General features: G+C 40.4%; 1 protein-coding gene and 1 long non-coding RNA gene across 5 annotated transcripts in view; one reads left to right on the top strand and one right to left on the bottom strand.

The window, feature by feature from the left end:
• LOC128895244 (uncharacterized) overlaps positions 1-17,867 on the top strand; it is a 165,293-nt gene that overhangs the window by 119,190 nt on the left and 28,236 nt on the right. For 2 of the 4 annotated variants that reach the window (XM_054157674.1, XM_054157675.1), the window contains exons 2-9: positions 4,826-4,962; positions 5,278-5,706; positions 6,516-6,759; positions 7,406-7,883; positions 8,513-8,651; positions 8,864-9,041; positions 9,620-9,818; positions 10,158-10,269. In XM_054157674.1, the coding sequence (XP_054013649.1) occupies positions 4,830-4,962; positions 5,278-5,706; positions 6,516-6,759; positions 7,406-7,883; positions 8,513-8,651; positions 8,864-9,041; positions 9,620-9,818; positions 10,158-10,269 (1,912 nt within the window). In that variant the 5' untranslated portion in view covers positions 4,826-4,829. Of the gene's footprint in view, positions 1-2,330; positions 4,963-5,277; positions 5,707-6,515; positions 6,760-7,405; positions 7,884-8,512; positions 8,652-8,863; positions 9,042-9,619; positions 9,819-10,157; positions 10,270-17,867 lie in introns of those variants that run through there. The other 2 variants (XM_054157676.1, XM_054157673.1) reach the window with 1 other exon arrangement.
• LOC128895262 (uncharacterized) overlaps positions 5,713-17,867 on the bottom strand; it is a 35,837-nt gene continuing 23,682 nt past the window's right edge. Inside the window, exons 3-4 of the long non-coding RNA XR_008461736.1 lie at positions 6,479-6,686; positions 5,713-5,862 (exon numbers count right to left, since the gene is read on the bottom strand). This is a non-coding gene — a long non-coding RNA (uncharacterized LOC128895262). The remainder of the gene's footprint in view (positions 5,863-6,478; positions 6,687-17,867) is intronic.

Below are 17,867 nucleotides of genomic sequence, written 5' to 3'. Positions count from 1 at the left end.
ATGAATAAATAGATTTCTCAGATTTCAGAAGACCATCATGGATAATGTCTCAAAGGAAAATTGAGAAAGCAAAGGGCCAAAAGATGTTTGATTGATAAATAAAATGAGAGAATTTTTGTAAAAGTAGATATACATATAAATAAATAAATTTCTCAGCTTGGAGAGAACCATCATCGATAAACTTTAAGGGGAAAATTGGAAAAGAATCGGCTTTTTCAGCGATCCAGTTTCGCATAACTTTGCATCGTGATCCACGTCAAATCAATTTCGCAAAGATTACGCTAGACGCCACGGGCGTAATCCATAAGCGCACTAGGCACCTTGTCACAATTTCGCGTGTTTACATCATTAATGTTTAATCGCGCGCAGCATTAACGATGTATCGTTATTATAATTAATGTTTGCTTTATCAATAGCTCGATACTCGTCTAAACACGCAATCGAACATACCGTAATATATTCAAACGCGAAATGATCCGCAAACAATAGCCAATATTACCGTAACCTGATAATGCAACATGGAAATCGTTCGCATCGAATTACTCGCGTGATGTTTGAAGACTGTTTTCGAAATCGTTTGCAATAAATTTTGATTCCGCGAAGCAGTGATGTTGTTCGCGTTGTTCCAAATAGAATTTCATGTTTGAATGTACTAGGAAATTGTATATTGCTATTATTATTTACTAATTCGTGTTAACCCTCTTTTAGGTGAATTCGAATTAATTTTCTGAAAAGGTATTGTTTCATTATCATGTATACGTTCGTGAATTTATTTAATATTCCAACTGAGAAATAAATTCAGTTTTTGGGAGGGAAAATAAACTGCAACGTGCAATTGAAGATTAATATTAATTCTTCGATGTTTCAGCCATAATATTTCTATACTATATATCGAATAACAAATCATGTATTTTACACATTATATTTCTATCATGTATATAAAAGCTCAACATCATCAATTGCTTCAAGAAATTTCTAACAAAAGATCAATTACGAATACGTGCACACTTATTATTTTTAAGGAACAAATTATTTTCTTTCCGAAAGCAAGTAACACTTTACACAGCAACATTCTACGTGCTTACAGTTCTGTACGATCTTAGTCATCATTCGAACTATATGGAAGAAATTGGGAAACTCCCAACCATTGACCAAACGGCAGCACTCCGAAACTACGACAGAAAAAAAGAGAGTTTTGTCTGTATGTATCTTTTGCAGGTCGGCCAGGCCCTTGCCATGCGATGTCGTTGCAGAGCCCCAGACTTCGACATGACAGGTCGAAACGTCAAATCAGTTATACAAAGAGAGTTTTGTTATACGCTGAATACGAGGACAGACATGCGGCTCTATTGCTATCTTTCCCTCTTTCTTGCTCTCTAGCAACTGTGCAGGTTGAGGTGTGGACTGTAAAAAGATAGACTATGAGCATGCAGAAATATGTGAAAATTGTGGAACGGATGTATTTTTTACAAAGAGTTTCACTTTTTTTGTTTACCTTTGAGTTGTACCATACTTATTGCCATTTTAGGTCTGGGCCGTTGTACGTCCGCACAATAAATTTAATTTTGAATGAAAATATTACAATAATTTCGACCTCTTTCATTTGTTATTTTAGATCGAAACAATAAAATTTATTTCTGCACAAAAATATTATATCAATTTTAATGTTTTTCACCCTCTTCTATTTATACTTTTATTTACTACCTTTTGTGAAATATTCAACGGACCTGAACCTGAAGGATCGAAAACGTTTATTGCTTGCTCGTTATGATTAATAAACGTATTTATATGATAAAAACAGCAAACAATTATGGTACAATTCAAGAGAAAAGAAAGCGATAGAAGGACTGTCTTTGGAAGGTTACATTTTGTGAATGCAACTACATTTTTCTTTATACTAAAAGCGACCATTAATTATTTTCGAGAATGATAGATTATCGAGTAACCATCAAGTTATACTTTGTTCGCTGCAAGCCGTTAATTAAACAGCGAACCGAACAGAAACTTCCCAGGACATTGTAATGACACGGTACAAAGGAAAATTAAAAAGTAGAACGGAAAGTTTATGTAAATCTTAATTAATTTAATTAAAGACCCATTCGATGCTGAATCCGGTAACATAAACAAATATCGAAATGATTACAATATAATTGCATTATTTAATTACTGACGTGCGTTACATAAATTAACACACACGTTAAAAAGAGCACGTTAAATAAATTCACAGAGCTTTCTTTTCGAAATAGTGAAGGAATACTACAAAACTTTATTTGATCTTCTGCGCTAGTTTCTTTTTTTTCGCGAAAGCCTCGGCATGGAGAAGGATCCACATCGAAGATTTATTTCTGTACGTGCAGTCACCTTGATCCAGTCCGCGCCACATCTGCACAATTGCACGAACACATAAGTAAAGTACATCGTGTAATACACGATACGTCTCGGGGCTGTTTCACTGCATCCACGCTTTTTGGAATGACGCTGATCGGCGCTAACTCGAACACGTTTCGGTCGACTCTGTAACCACACCTGCGTCGCTGTCTTTAGTGCATACTTAGCGCATACGTTGATCGGAGTTGCTCCATTTAACGATCGTTCCATCACGAGACGTCATGCCGACACCCACGCACGGTGGGCGTACCGTGAATCCCATCTTTTCGGAAACACGAGAGGGGGAGAGACGCGTTATCGCTGTATGAATTAATGATCGACGCGATAACATAATCCTCCTTCGAGTTTCTGCTTCGAGCTTACATTGTTAGTTAATCAGCAACGAGATTTGCTTGTTTTGAAAACAACAGGCGATTTATCGGCCAGGATTTCAAGCTTGGTTTAATTGATTTATTTAGTTGAATGAACTGAATCATGATTAGGATCCTTTTTAGGTTTATGTTGAATTTGATTGGGATAGTTGAGAAACATAAAAATGGTTGAAAAGTCACTTGTTTAAATATTGAGTTAGTCGAGTAGATTAGAAAGCTTGAAAGACTTGAAATATCTGAGAAACTCAAAGTAAACGATGTTAATTTATATTTCAACAACACTGCTTTGAACCATCCTACAGTCGTAACAAGTAAATTTAAATTTATATTCACCAAGTAGCTCCCTAATGGAGTTTTCTAAATTTAAATTTAGCAATATGACTGCAAAGGGAGTTTTTAAATTTGAATTTAATTCTAAGCCAGAGTCTAAACGCGCGTAATTAGTGAATTAGTGCTTTGGTTTCAGAAAAATATTTGAGGAAAACCTTAGCATCAGGTAGACTGGAAAATAGTGTTGTTTTTTCAATTTTAAATGCCTGTTTATCACTCACCAGCTCATTGGTTTCTATCGATCTGGTATTGAAAATTTGCAAACTGTTTGCAAGGCTGTTGATAACAAGGGCGATTACATAATTGCTTAAAAATAGAAATTTATTAAATCTTACTTTCGAGTCTAGCTAATACAAATGTGAAATGAACGTAGATAAATTCATGCATCTCACGCATTCGTCAATTTATTATCGCACGCAATTCACGATCGACATTTCTATCGAGGATCCGTATCATCGATCGAACGGTTCGACTGAGCAAATAATTAAAATCAAGCTTGCATCGCTGGTTCCTCATTTACTTTGTTATTTACGTCGTAGGTCGTAGAGTAATAATTTCAGCGAACACAGCAAGGGGAATTGATGACGTTCAAAGATGTTCCGCAAAGAGACGTCTCGCGACGACAAGGGAATTTCTCTAGAAAGTAAACGATTAATTTCGCTCCTACGGTCGCAAGAAAGAAACCTGTCGCGTATTTGCGAACAAGAAATCTTCGACTTGACAGGGATTCGCGTAAGCAAATACTCTGAAAAGACGGGCATTCGCGCGAGGCTCGTATCACGTGAAGTTTTCTCGTTAACTTCTTGCTGGAGATCGATCCAACGGAGCGTCTCTGGCTAGCATCAACGCCCCTGTATGGAAACATAAATGCGTGCGAAATTATAGTAGAGTCGTTAGCGTAGTTTGGTTGAAACCGTACACGATCTTGCTTGATCTTATTTTATCCCCCCTCTAACCCCCCTTTGAGAGCGCAATTTGCAACTCGCGCGAGAGCATGGAAAAGTTCTCAGTAGTGAAGAGGCAGTGTTGGGCAGAAGTTATTTCGAATAACGAATAAAATTAGTTATTCGTAATCATTTGTTTGTACGTTCTCAAGTTATTCGTTATTCGCGAGTATATTTCAGTAGTGTACCGGTGCACAGAGTCGGGGACTGTTCGGATAAATTCATATTCGAGTAATCATTCGAATGAATCGATAAATAAAACTAGGATCTCGTAGTCCAAAGAACGAATGAAATGATTTATTCATCTTTTGTTTGTACGTTCTCAAGTTATTCGTTATTCGCGAATATATTTCAGTAGTGTATCGATGCACAGAGTCGGGGACTGTTCGGATAAATTCTTATTCGAGTAATCATTCGAATGAATCGATAAATAAAACTAGGACTTCTGTCAGTGGTTCGTCAGTAATTTTAATAGCGCAACGAATAAAGAATAAATGATTGGCGAACGACTAACGAACAAATGAGTGACGAATAAAATTCTATTCGTTATTCGTTGTTCGAATGACGTCCAACACTGGGTAGAGGGTAGTTTGAAGAAGCCACGACTTCGCTGTCACCTTTCTAAGCGCTGGTATATCGGCATGGCCTGGTTTCACCTGTAACTCTGTCGTTGGAAACGTGCACCCGATCTTTTCTCCTCGAGTTACACTTTCACCGTCGTCCGACACGGGACCAGGCGGCTCGCATAGCACTCTTGCCCGTTTAAACCGAGACCGAGCGTTTCCGTTTCAGGACCATGACAGCGATCTGCTTCGTGTGCAACTTACCGATCCTGAGTCATCAGGTGGGGCTGATATGGCAGGGAGGAAACGGATGGGACGATCTCGTGCGGGAGCAGGTGGAAGAGTCCACCTTGAAGCAACGACTCGGTAAAAATTCTTACATATATTTCCTTAAATATAGAAGACGAAAATATAGCTATGAACTGATATTTACATAGCTTTCTTTTTGGGATACGCGAAGTGCTTTTCACACGTGGATTTAAACGCTTTATGGGCTAAATATTTATGGGACTGACTGTATTAGCATGTAACCTAAAAGTTACGTGGGCCAATCGAGGGTTAAAAACAATAAATCATGACAGAATCGTGGGTCGATATTAAAATAGGAGAGAGAAATTAAATCTCTCGTCAGAATAAAACACAAAAATCGAATCTCTTCCGAATTTTGTTTTCCTTCCCCAGGAAGCGGAAGACGCGATTCCGCGACGCAGATCTCGCCGCCCAACGAGCCCCAGGATCCATCGCCGACGAACCAGACCCGTCGGAGGTCCAGCTTGGCCCAACTGACGGACATCTTGAGGGAGTGGAGCGGCGGGGGCGGTTCTGGGAAGAGCGGACGCGGAAATAAATTCTGCCGGAGGGAAACGCTCGCGGACATCGCCAAGTTGCCATGGTCCAGACAGACGACCGACGTGAGCCATCTGGAGAGATTTCGGAAGCGGCGCGAGAGCTCTGTAGACAGTGGGATTAGAAGCCAGCCATCGACGAAATCCAGACGGGACTCGGCCATTAGCGAGATTAGAAACGACATCGCCAAATTATGGAGCAAGAGGGAGGCCGCCCCGCAGCCCCAGCCACCGCCCACGGTCATTTCGCCCACCCCTCGTCGCGGTACGTTGGAAAATTGCTGTTTATCGCGCTAATCTTGCCAAATGATGCTTGACGTCTAATTGGATGAAGATAGCTGCCGTTGGCGTCAGGTGAAAATAGGAATGCGTCGAGATGACTGTTACGTAGACATAGTGTTAACGATGGAATAAGAAATTCCTGTAAAAGATTGTTTATACGAAAGATACAGGGGTGGTATATTCTAGTATGTAGGATTTGAAGATTTTAATGCATTCAGGATTTTTCGATTGAATAATTGCTATAAATGAAATCACGAGACGGTATGCTATGATAAAATAAAACATTCTCGCACAAAAATTATTTTTCGTGCGATTTTTATCTTAACCCTTTGCACTCGAAGTCTTTTTTTCTGGTATCTGCCAGCAACTCGAGATGTTTCTTAACATTGTATTGCCATGAATTCTAAGCTATCTAGATTTGAGAATAAAGTCACGTTTCCTGACCGACAGTCATTTTATTGATACGTCGATCTTCGAAGAAATTGAACCTAAAAACTTTGAGTATTGTAGATGTGCTCCGTAAAACCTAATGGTGACTGAGAGTCACCTCTCGAGTGCAAAGAGTTAATATATCTATCATTTTTAAAGAGTAAATTGAATTTTCTGAAACTCCTCTTCAAAATTACATTTCATGTGTGTTGCTTTCCGTTCCCTGTATTTAATTTACCAGTTATCGAAAAAGCCTGAACATATCTATATCGCACGCACAACAAACGTACTCGTAAACGGATAACAAAATAATCGTTTTAATTCACCTCTGAAATTTCCTGAAGGACAATTTCGCTCTTGCAGGCTCGGCGGAGTTGCGGAATTCCCGTCGCGGTTCTGGGGAGAGCGCGCGGTCCAGGAGGGACTCGGTGGTCGCTGGACAGACCCCCAGCCCGGGTGAAAGGAAGCATAACTGCCGTCATCACAGACGTAGACAATCCCAGCAGTCCATAGACGGCGGCATCGGCGCAGCGGCTGCAAAATATTACAGGAACGATCAAAGACCGAGCGCCTCCAGCACCGATAGCGCGACCAGCAACGCTGTCAGGTACATAATTGCGGTCTAACGAGCATACAGGGCCCTGTAATTTTAACCAGAACGCACGCAGAAGGCAGATTGAATTCTGAGACCAATTTCCGGTAGACGAAATGCCGCCCTCTCGAATTATGACCACCAGGGCCGCCATGTGGGTAAGAGGCGCCTGTGTGCAAGACAAATTTAGCGCCCTTTTCCATAATACATGATTGGTAAACGAATTTTTGTGTTGGAGTTTCCCAACCACAAATATTCAAATACCCAACAAAATGTAATAAAAGTATCGAAATCAATTAATCCTATTCTTTAGAAAAAATTTCTGAAAATATCTCTCCCCTTCGAGTCAATTACAGTGTTCCACCCCCTGAAGCCTCTTCAACTTTTGCCAGAAAAGTGGGAAAAAGTAATAGTAGCTTTTGAGAGCAAATATTTCGATTGATACTTTTGTATACTTTACTAATGAAATAAATGCTCAAAAGACACGAACAAACAGAGGCTTTCGATGCAACCTCCTAATATAAAAGGATGTCTTTACAAATAATTTGTAAAAACATTTTCATGACACATTCACCCTCTCCTGCGATTATTACGAACGAAACGTCCCCATATATAATTCCGAGGGGTCACGGGATTCGTAACGAGTCAATTTACTTTCCAGAGAGCACCTGGAGACGCGAAACTCGATAGAGAAGACCGATCGTTCGAGCAGCCTCGAGGCGAAGACAGCAGACGCTAAAACGGTAACAGCCACGACGACGACCACCACCACCACCACGTCTATCATAGACGTCAAGACGCCCGTTATCACGGTCGTCGACTCGAAATCGTCGGCCACGATGACGACTGCGGCGCCCACTGCGATGGCGACGGTCTCCACGTCTACAGCGACGTCCACCATGCTCACCGTCGAGCCGAAGGTGATCCTGGACAGCAAGAACCTAACGTTGGAGGCGTCCATCACGCCGCCCACTATCATAATGTCGTCTGTGACACCGCCGACCGTCTCACCGACGATTGGCAGCAGCCTTCCGCTTCCTGGAACCTCGCCTTCCGGCAGCTCCAGCCCCGTCGGCTCCCCGAATGTTAACACGCCTACCCACCCCCTGCTCAGCACCAGAAGAGACTCCACCACTCAGGTGAGCCGTTCACAAACATAATCGAAAGAGGACTTTCTTGTAGCTAAAGTATCTGAATGTTCGATTCATTCGTTATGAATGTGATTGTGGTGGTGAAGTAGAGAAAACAGGGTTGAAAGAAAATTTACATCGGGGACGCTTTAAATTTCAATTTTTGGAATATGAGATATAGCTTTGAGATCTCAAAGAGGAGTCTAGATGGCCTAGCTAGGAGTGTATTTTATGCCTTCGAACAATTTCAACTCATTATGTAACTTCGTAACCCACAACTTCAGCAAGTTTGTAATTTTTTTTTTAATATAATTTAGTTTCGAACGTATCGAATATCTCGAGCGACAAGAATCTCTTCATCTCTTCAGATCAACTCTTTGATTCAAAATAAAAGTGTCGCCCCTTAAGAGGTATCTTTACTTGCAGTATTCAGATCTAAACAAAATTTAATAGACCTTCTACCCATGAGACTGTATGCATCGAGTATGATTCTGAAGCCTAGATAACAAAGATTGTATTATTAGTCGCACCAAAAGTATGTGGAAGTAGTGTTACCCAGCACATAGTCAGACAAGCGTTAAATATCTTTAAACACGGATTCGAGTCGTGTTTATTGCAATCCATTGGTTTAATTGCAGTGTTACTACAAGGGAAAGGAAGTGTCGCCGAGCAAATTATCAAGATTAACTCGTCAGGCGGCGGCAATAGACGAATCGATGCCACCTGCAGGACGTCGCGGGAGCCAGCCGACGTTATCACCGGATCCCGAAGACGGAGGTACCTTTTCCCTTTTTTCTTTTTATTCAAAAAAAAAAAAAAAACTTTAACATTACAATTCAATATCAATTTAAATCGATAAACGAAGTACCATTATTCGATCTACCAGAGCGTGAGTGTTGGAGAGACTTAAAATTTGAATAACGAATGACGATTATTGTTGAATACGTTTAGAGAATTGAGTATAGAATTTTTTTCTGTGGCATTTGCAGGTCGAAAAGCTCGCAGGGACTCGCTGAGTCCGGATTCCGCCTCTTACCCGAGGCGTCGCGACTCCAGGAGCCATCTGAGCCCGGATAGGACCGTCGATAAGAGAGATATCAGCCCTATCAGGACACGAAAGCATCAGCTCAGAAGGCAGTCGACTTCGATGGCCGGTCGGGCACCGAGGTATCTGCTATGTATCGATTTTCGCGCTGCCGTGTCTGCGGACAATATCGTTTCACTGATAAGAACGCCACGAAGCTTAACAGTTAATAACGGTTATTACGCCGCCGATAAGAAAAATGAAATCATTTTACCGACTGGCAAGGAGCACTTTGGAAACCTGTAATCGATCGATATGTTGGTGTGTGTTGATATAGGGAGATGTAAAATAGACGAACACTTTCTGGAAATTAATTACATGGTGATCGAGTTTACCATGGAATTAATTGGAATTTAATTACGAAACAATGAACTTCAATAAATATTCAATTCTCACTGGAATGCTTTATAGTTAGATGATTTGTGAAGAACAGATTAAACGTTCAAATTAATATGGGGGAGGGGGTGCAATATAGGTGAACACTTTCTGTAAATTAATTGCATTTTAATTAAGAAATTCATCTTCCTGAAATGTATTCTTCCAGTTATATCGTATCTCAAATATTTTCTAATGTCAGAATTTGATTAAAGCATTTGTAACTGGGCTCAATGGTTTCGCCAGCGTATTATTCACAAAACTAATAGTAAACTTCGGCTTCCAGATCGCCGGATAGCTCCACCTGCTCGTCGAGGGACCCGAGTCCTTGTGCGCGTGCACCAAGCACCCAGCACGCTCCGATAAGAAGACAATCAACGACCGAGGAAATCTTCATAGCTCGTGGCTTTCGACGACAGAGCACCACGGAGGAAATGATTAGATGTCGAAATTTTCGAAGGCAGAGCTCTCAAAGCGACGAAGTGGTTAGTTTTACGATCATGCTAAATGAAATACCGTATTTTTATTAAAACAAAAAAAAAAAAGAAATTATGAAATGTAACTCCGCTGATACTAAATGACTTTTCACTTGTTCGACTTGAATTATAATTTAATTTTATGAGGCGGATGGTAATTATTATCGACCAACAGACTGCGTATGTTTATGCAAATTTATACTTCTATGGACGTAGGTAGAGAAATTAAATTTAAACGAAACCATTCCTTATTGTAAATTGTCGCAGTCTATTGATCAGACAAAGTGTTTTAAGTGTACTTATTCGAACAACGGTAAATTTGTTACGCGCATTGTTCGTGCTTGTTAGGTTCAGAGATACCGAGGACGCAGAGACAGTTCGGCTCAAATCACCGATGGCACGTTCGCTTCGATGACCGTAGAGACATCTAGTACCTTTTTCGACAGCAGTACGCAGACTGGTGAGTCACACCACGACCATTTTCAAAGAGTAAATTATAATTAGGAATCTCAATTTGCGAGAAGAACCTTCGAAGTGCCATCCAGGTTCCATTTTCTCCTCTATGAAAATTCCACCTATAATCAATGTTAAAACCATAATTTTCTAAGATGATAAGTAGTCTACGATAGTCTACTAAAAATAAAAGGATGAAATAAGTTCTTGTAGGTGAAAACCGAGAAAAAAGTCTCCAATTCAAATTACTCGCCGCGTCGACAGTAGTATAACCTACCTATGGTCAGACGTGGCGCTCTTCCATCGGCGTTTGAATTCCGCGCCAAACGCTTGTTTACTAAATATTCAACCACTTTAGCATATTCTTTACGAGTTTTAGAAGTAACGATCACTTGAAAATGTTGCATTAAATATACGTAATACAAATACTACATCAAACCACTTTTCAATGTCACTCATTGTTAATCATTATTAATGATTCATTAACACTAGATTTACAAAGCACGAACTTACAAAGTTACATTTATGCATTTATTCATATAGAAAGGCAAGCACATATCCCGATTTATTTTTGTCTAAGCCTTCTTTCTAATTTATTATAGTAAATTGACTCAATGAGGCATTACATCGGTACTCTTTGTAGTCTCTGTAGTTAACAATCCCTTCACATCAATTAAGAGACAATTTATAGTAACAGAGAATTATTCTGATCGACAAATTCGTTTGCCTCCCTCTAATTCCAAAGGTATAGTTGTACGTATAATAAGTTGACCTTGATACCGATAGTCCGATCTATTAGTGACCTAATCACTCGTTATTACCAAAACTAACAACCACAAAGCGTGTTCCATCGAGCGATTCGTTTACCAAGATCAGAACGCAGTCAAAATACGCGCCCACGAGACGATTGGTTCTCGTTCGAATCGACCAGTGGCATGCGCCCTGGCAAGGCGGGTCGTCGCGTACGGCCGGCGTCGCGACGCTTTCCAGCGTCTCCGCGAACGCAGGCGTGGTGCTCCTATCGTTAGTTCGTATGAGGCGACACTGAGTGCACGGCAGTCGATAGTCTGCCAAATAGAAAACCAGCCCCGAGGAGCTGCTGTCTGCCGAACGTGTGCGTGTCCTTTTCGTGTCTCGACGCCTCTCGCGACGTATCCAGGTCCTGGGAAGGACGAGTGTCGCCTGTCCAACAACAGAGCCCGAAGAACAGTCGCCTCGTCGACTTGGACGTCGAGTAAGACTGGTGTCCGTGCTCGTGGATCACCTTGTTGTCCTGATCGATGATCGAACCAGTGCTTCCTGTCAGGATCAACGCATCTCTGGGTCAGACAACGAAAGTTACCATCCACGGGATCCTCGAGGTCCTTCCAGGCACCGAAGACCCGAGCGTGTATCCGTCGCTAAGCTGAACATCGAGGATCCTCGTTCGCGTCCTGTCAGGCATCACCTGTTCCCTTCCACGGTCTGTTTACCTCGAGCGTGAATCGATCCTACCGCGAACTACCGACCTACCGTCAGGAGAACTCGTTTCGGGAGTTCGTTCAAGGATCCAGCTGCTGTCGAAGTTGGAAACATTGGTCGGGTGTCTCGTTAGGACTATGGGTGGTGGCCTCCGCGGCACGATCGAGGGATCGATCGGTTGACAGGTTCCAGTGATCGTTGGAAGGACGTCCACCTGGACAGCTGGCCCGTCGTCACGTCGTCGAAGGTTTCGGTGAACGGCGACTGCACGAGGCAGCCTGTGGTGTCAACACTGACAGGACGCAACCACTTGTGGCGGTGATCGTGCGTGCAAAACAACCGACGCCAGTCGGTGAGCTACTTGGGAGCTGGCCAAGGCCTCGTGGACCAGTCGTGTCTCATGGTGTAACCGTAATTGAGGAAGATCCATCGATGAGCCCGCGATCCTTGGGCCACAGGCTCGCTGGCGGTGCGCGTGTGATGGTCGTCGGGCGGTCTGTGACGTTCCCGTGCGACATGTGATACGAAGTGGTCGAACGATGGGGAAAAAGGACTCGTCGGGTAGACGAAGGATTCCGTTGTTTGTCCAGTGGCGAGACGAGGTGGCCGCCTTCCGTCGAGCCCCGGTGCCGCAGCTTTTACGACGGCTCGTCTTGCTGAACGGCTTTTCCGCGATTTTGTTTACCGTCTTCTCGCCCCGAGGGAACGTAAGTTTTTACACATTTTTATATACGCCACGACTATTTTTCTGACGATGCCGTGCAGTTTGAAATTTGTTAACGTACTCGATACTGAATTGTTTTCGATGGAAATCATTTTTAGACAGTCTGTAGTGGTGTCATGGTTCGTGGTTTTGTTTTGGACATTCGTTTTTAAGATTTCTCTTTCTTGGTCCTTGCAATACATTTTGTATACAATTTTAAATATATTTTGTGGGATCCGTGATTTGTTAATATATTTAATACTGCATCGTTTTCGATGGAAACCATTTTTAGACAGTCTGTAGTAGTGTCATGGGTACGTGGTTTTGTATTGAAGATAATTTTTCTACATTCGTCTTTCTTTGTCCGTCCAATACATTTGGTAATACAATTTTAAATATTCCATGGAATCAGTGATTTTTTAATGACTTTGATATCGCATTGTTTTCGATGCAAATCATTTTAAACAATCTCTAATAATGTTATTGTATCAGCAATGTGTACTTTTCTTTAGAAGATTATTCATCGAGATAATTCTCTTCAGAGCCTTGCAATGGAACAACATTTCTGTAATTAGAGGAAAGTGGAATAAACTAATTCATTGAAATAAATTCTGTTACAATAATTGTCCCCAAAAATTCCAGTAAACAATTGTCAATAAATGAGTGATTTTGAGAAGCTCAAAGTACACGGATAAAATCGGCTGCCATGCTTTACGGATTTTTAAGTGAAATTACCAGGATAAATTCTGAAAATCATACACATTTAAGAAATGCAAAGAACGAATTATTTCTATGTGAAGTCAAGAGTATTTTCGTTGTGCATTTTACGAGCCCCGTGATCAGCCAAGCGGGGAAACGCGTTTCGTCAGAATGCTTTCATTGTGCCCACACGTTTGATTCCGCCGTCTCGCTGAAATTCACAATTTCCACTCGTTTACAGAGTTGAACCCCTATAGTGACCGAAGGGAAGTCTATGATTCTTTTTTGGGGAAAAATTGTAGGTCACTATTGAGTTATTAGTTAACCCATTGATGGTATACAGGTTCAAGATTACCTAGTCAAAGAAACTATTGGGAAATTTTAGTTTGAATGAGATTTAGCTGTCTCTGTAAAGTTGAACGCCTGTAGTGGTCTATGATTTTTTCTTTTACAGGGAAGATAGTAGATTACGCCTGACTTATTAATTAACCCGTTAATTGTATACACGGTTAAGATTATCTAGGAAAAAAAACCATTAAGGAGTATTATTCTGAATGAAAATTAATTTTCATGTGTTTTGATCTTTCGTAAAGGTGAAATTAGTATTTAATTAATTGCTTAGACGACTTAAAGAATTTTTTTTGAAAATTGTTGCATTTACTCTCAAGGCTGAATAAGGATAATAAATATTATGGATTTTATTCAACCAGAAGATATTTAAATTCTTTCTATGTAAGAATATACAAACGTAATTTTTACCACTGTAAATTGCGCGCGCGTTTCTTTCACACGGTTCGATAACAACAGAGGGGGAGTCTGTTCTCGTCGTTACGTAAATAAGGGGGGATATACTTTTCACAAAATTTACGCGACAGCGTAAGTTTTTTTTACACAATTCGCGAGCCCTCTGGCGAGAGGCGCTCGTTACGAAAAAGTTGGAATAACTCCGCGCCGGAAGTCGTTACAACGTTTCTTTTGCTCCCGTAACCAACTTTTTAATTTTACTCGCGAATACCCGCTCTCGTGATTATCACTGGCAAGAATTCCCTTCTCTATTCGAGCGATTGCATTTCTTGAACCGTGCTTCTCTGTCTTCTTGAAAAGAAATGGAAGGGCGGTACGTGTCGGAGCGGAGATGAAAATCATTTTTGCGAGTTGCTTTTGGATTGCGTTGGGATCGGTCTGGACTGGGCTTCAATTTTATTTCTCGGCGTTTTCGGCTTGAGAAACTGTACGATTATAGTTGGTAGACTGTGGATGTTTATGCATTTGTGGTACACAAGAAAATGTGAAATGTATATAATGTAGTATACCAAATGTGGTCAAAATGTATATGCATTTGTGCAAAATGAAATATTAATATTATCGTAGTGTGTCATATTGGGTGAGAAGAAGTTAGATTAAGAAATCCAATGTTATATTTTTTATTATATTAGATTACCTGATAGGATGTATTCGATGTACATCATATATAGTTTGTGTATGCTTATAAAAATTCACATTACTATACACAAAAAATTCAAATTCGTACGAAAGTTGTTAGAAACCAGTAAGTGAGGAAGAGGTGAGAATAACAGGCTGATAATGGAATGCAGCTTTTAAGGTGAAACACTACATAAAAGTTTATTGTAGTTATAATTAAGCACAACGTGATACAGCAATTACACACAAGAGCTGCGCACCAAACAAGAGAAGACATAAAACAAATGACACACACAGATAATGCTTACTGTATGCATTGATACTTTCTCGACAAAAGTGTATCTTCCAAACGATTTAACACGTATTTAAATTATTATTGCTATTTTATATATTTCTACATTTGTATACATTCCTCATAAACACAAACATCTACAGTCTAATTATTATTCATCTGTCACAAACTAATTTATCGAGTAACGTCAGTCTCCCTCCTTATTCAGAATTATCCTAAAGACGGTCCAGAAGAGGCCTAAAACGTCCAAAAATAAACTCAAAGCCAAATACACACAAAACTCGACGAAGAACTCACGAAACGCTCCCCTCTCGACAATAGGGAAGAAGCCACCCCCGCGCATTCCAGGCCACCCCCATATAATTTCCATTATCACAGCATCTTATCGTTACTCCCCCCTCCCCTCTCCCTCAATCCTCTCACTATTCCACTCCTCCCTTCTGCTTTCCAATTCCACGCACTCGGTTAAAGGAAGCAGAATCCGACGTAGACGAAGGAAAAAGAGAAAAGATAAATTGCCCTTAATTCGCGTAGCCGCAGACTAATGCAATCCTGTCCGCGACTCCATTTCGAAATTGCGTCAGGGGTTGCTTCCGCGTTCGCTGGCCGGGGCGCGGGAATAATAAGGTGAAACATACTCCTTTTACCTCGCCAGCCAATCCCTCAATCAACGATCTCGCCCTCCGCGGGATCTGTCGTCGGATTTTCTCCGACGCTCCTTCCACCGTCGAGCCAGAAGGGAACGGTGGAATAAAAAAAAGATCGCGGCCCAGGGTCGTTCGATCGGCTTCTCGCGTCCGTTTCCTCCGAACACTTGTGGACTTGGAGGACCTCGGGAGCACAATGGCAGAACGTCCGGACGAAGACGGAGGCGGAGGAATTGCCGCGCCGCTCTGAATAGGAAATCCGATCGAGCGGGCTGATCGCATTATTTCCTAATCTAACCTCTTCCTCCCTGGCCAGAGCCGCGTGACGCCGGGCTTAATGGGCTTTTAATCGAAAAATGTTAATCGAGCGTTGGAGAGGGCTCGCGCGCGAACACGTCGCACGATTGCCCTGGGAGCGAACGATCGCTGAACTTGTCGAAAATAAATATTGGTGGGGGCTCATTCGTGGCGTTAGACGTGTATTCGTTTCTTGTAAATCGTTCCTGATACGGCAAGGAAGCTTGTCAGAAATTAATTCAGAGCTTTTCTAAAGTAAACTCGTTATTCATTTATGAAGAGAAGTCATAGAACTTGTCAGAAATTAATTCAGAGCTTTTCGAAAGTAAACTCGTTATTTATTTATGAAGAGAAGTCATAGAACTTTGGTATGATTCTAGGATTTATATTTTTGTCTACACTGATTGTAGCACGATTGGACGTAATACCGGTGGGCCAAGTAGTACGAGTCAACCTTTTCTGCGTCCTACGCACTTTCTTTGGCCATATAAAGTATATCTATGAATTTCGCCAAAATTGTACACCACCCAGGAGTATTGCTCGATATTTTGAACGTTAATGAACCCTTATCTTGTAAAATCTTTCCTGATACAACAAGGAAGCTTGGCAGAAATTAAATTACAGGATACGTAATTATACGAAAGAACAAAGTAGGAAGATTGTGTAGAAATTAATTCAGCGCCTTTCAAAGGTAAACTCGTTATTTATTTATAAAGGGAAGTCATAGAACTTTGTTATGATTCCAGGATTTATATCTAGAGACGCGGTAGCGTCTCGGCGCCAAGTACATGAAAAATTATCCGTCACCGCGTATATATGGCGTTGGAGCTACCACGTATCTTTTACAGAAGAGATGGTCCATTCAAATCTAACCTGAAACTTCTTTCATGAATATCTCAACACGCCTGCAATATTTTCTAAATTTAAAAACATTTTTCTAATGTAAACCGCATATAAGCTTTCGAATAAAACCAAAATCAATAAAATCGGTCCACGTTCAATTGAGATATCGTAATATTATGTCATGAATCTGCCAGAAACGGTATTTTTCGTATGATTTCCCGTCGTCAACCCTTAGCCAATAGGAGCTAAGGAAAAGCCAAGTGTCGTTCGTCGATTCTCGGAATCATTCGGTTCGACATGCTCGTCGGCCATCAAGTGTCGAGAGTCAAAACAAATGTCATCATTTATAACCTGCCAAGTGTCAAAACTTTTTACACTATTGCATTATTAATAATATTTATACCAGCAAAATGTTTTCAATTTAGACTTTTTATGTAGGGTTTAATAACAAATTGCAGCCAGTGTTGTAAAGTGTTGATCAATCTTGACTACAAGGTAAGTTGTCAAGATCTGAATTGCGAGATACCTTTATTCATACAGAATAGATCCATACCACTAAAGTGTTTTTAATTTAGACTTTTTATGTAGAGCTTATAGAAATGGAGTCATTTTCTCATTTCATCATTAACATAAAAAATTGCAAGTATATATAATTATTTATAAATTGAACGAATAAGTGTTTATAATTAATAAATTATATGAAATATATATATATATATTCTAAATTATTATTTGTTATAAATATATATATATATATATATTCGCTTTTGTCATCTCCTCTCCCTTTATTTTACTCTATTCAGTTAAAGAAACAAATAATAATTTAGACTTCTTATGTAGAGTTTACTGAAATATCAATTTTATTTTTATAAATTTAAAATAGATTCTATATAATAAATTATTTGTAAAAAGAAGTGAGATCCGATAAAAAACTTCAAAAAAGTAAAAAAATTACGCCAAGTACATGAAAAAGTGGAGGACTCAAGGAGTTATCATTGAAAAATAGAAGATCCCCGTAAAAAACTACAAGAAAGTAGAAAAATATGCGAGATCGAAATGAGCTGGCAAATGGTTCGCCTAGATTTTCGCGGCCTGGAAGTCAAGTGCTTGGCGTGACCAGGCAAGGTCAAGGTGTCGATGAATAAGAATTATTTTAGAACGCAAAATAATGAAAGTGTACTCATATTGTCAGAGTTTGAAACTGACAAATTATCTGAAAGCTTGCGAGAGTAACGGTATTG

This window comes from Hylaeus anthracinus, unplaced genomic scaffold (genome assembly GCF_026225885.1).
Source record: "Hylaeus anthracinus isolate JK02 unplaced genomic scaffold, UHH_iyHylAnth1.0_haploid 5, whole genome shotgun sequence".
In the NCBI taxonomy this organism is placed as follows: Eukaryota; Metazoa; Arthropoda; class Insecta; order Hymenoptera; family Colletidae; genus Hylaeus; species Hylaeus anthracinus.
This window is presented reverse-complemented; position numbering and strand designations above follow the sequence as displayed.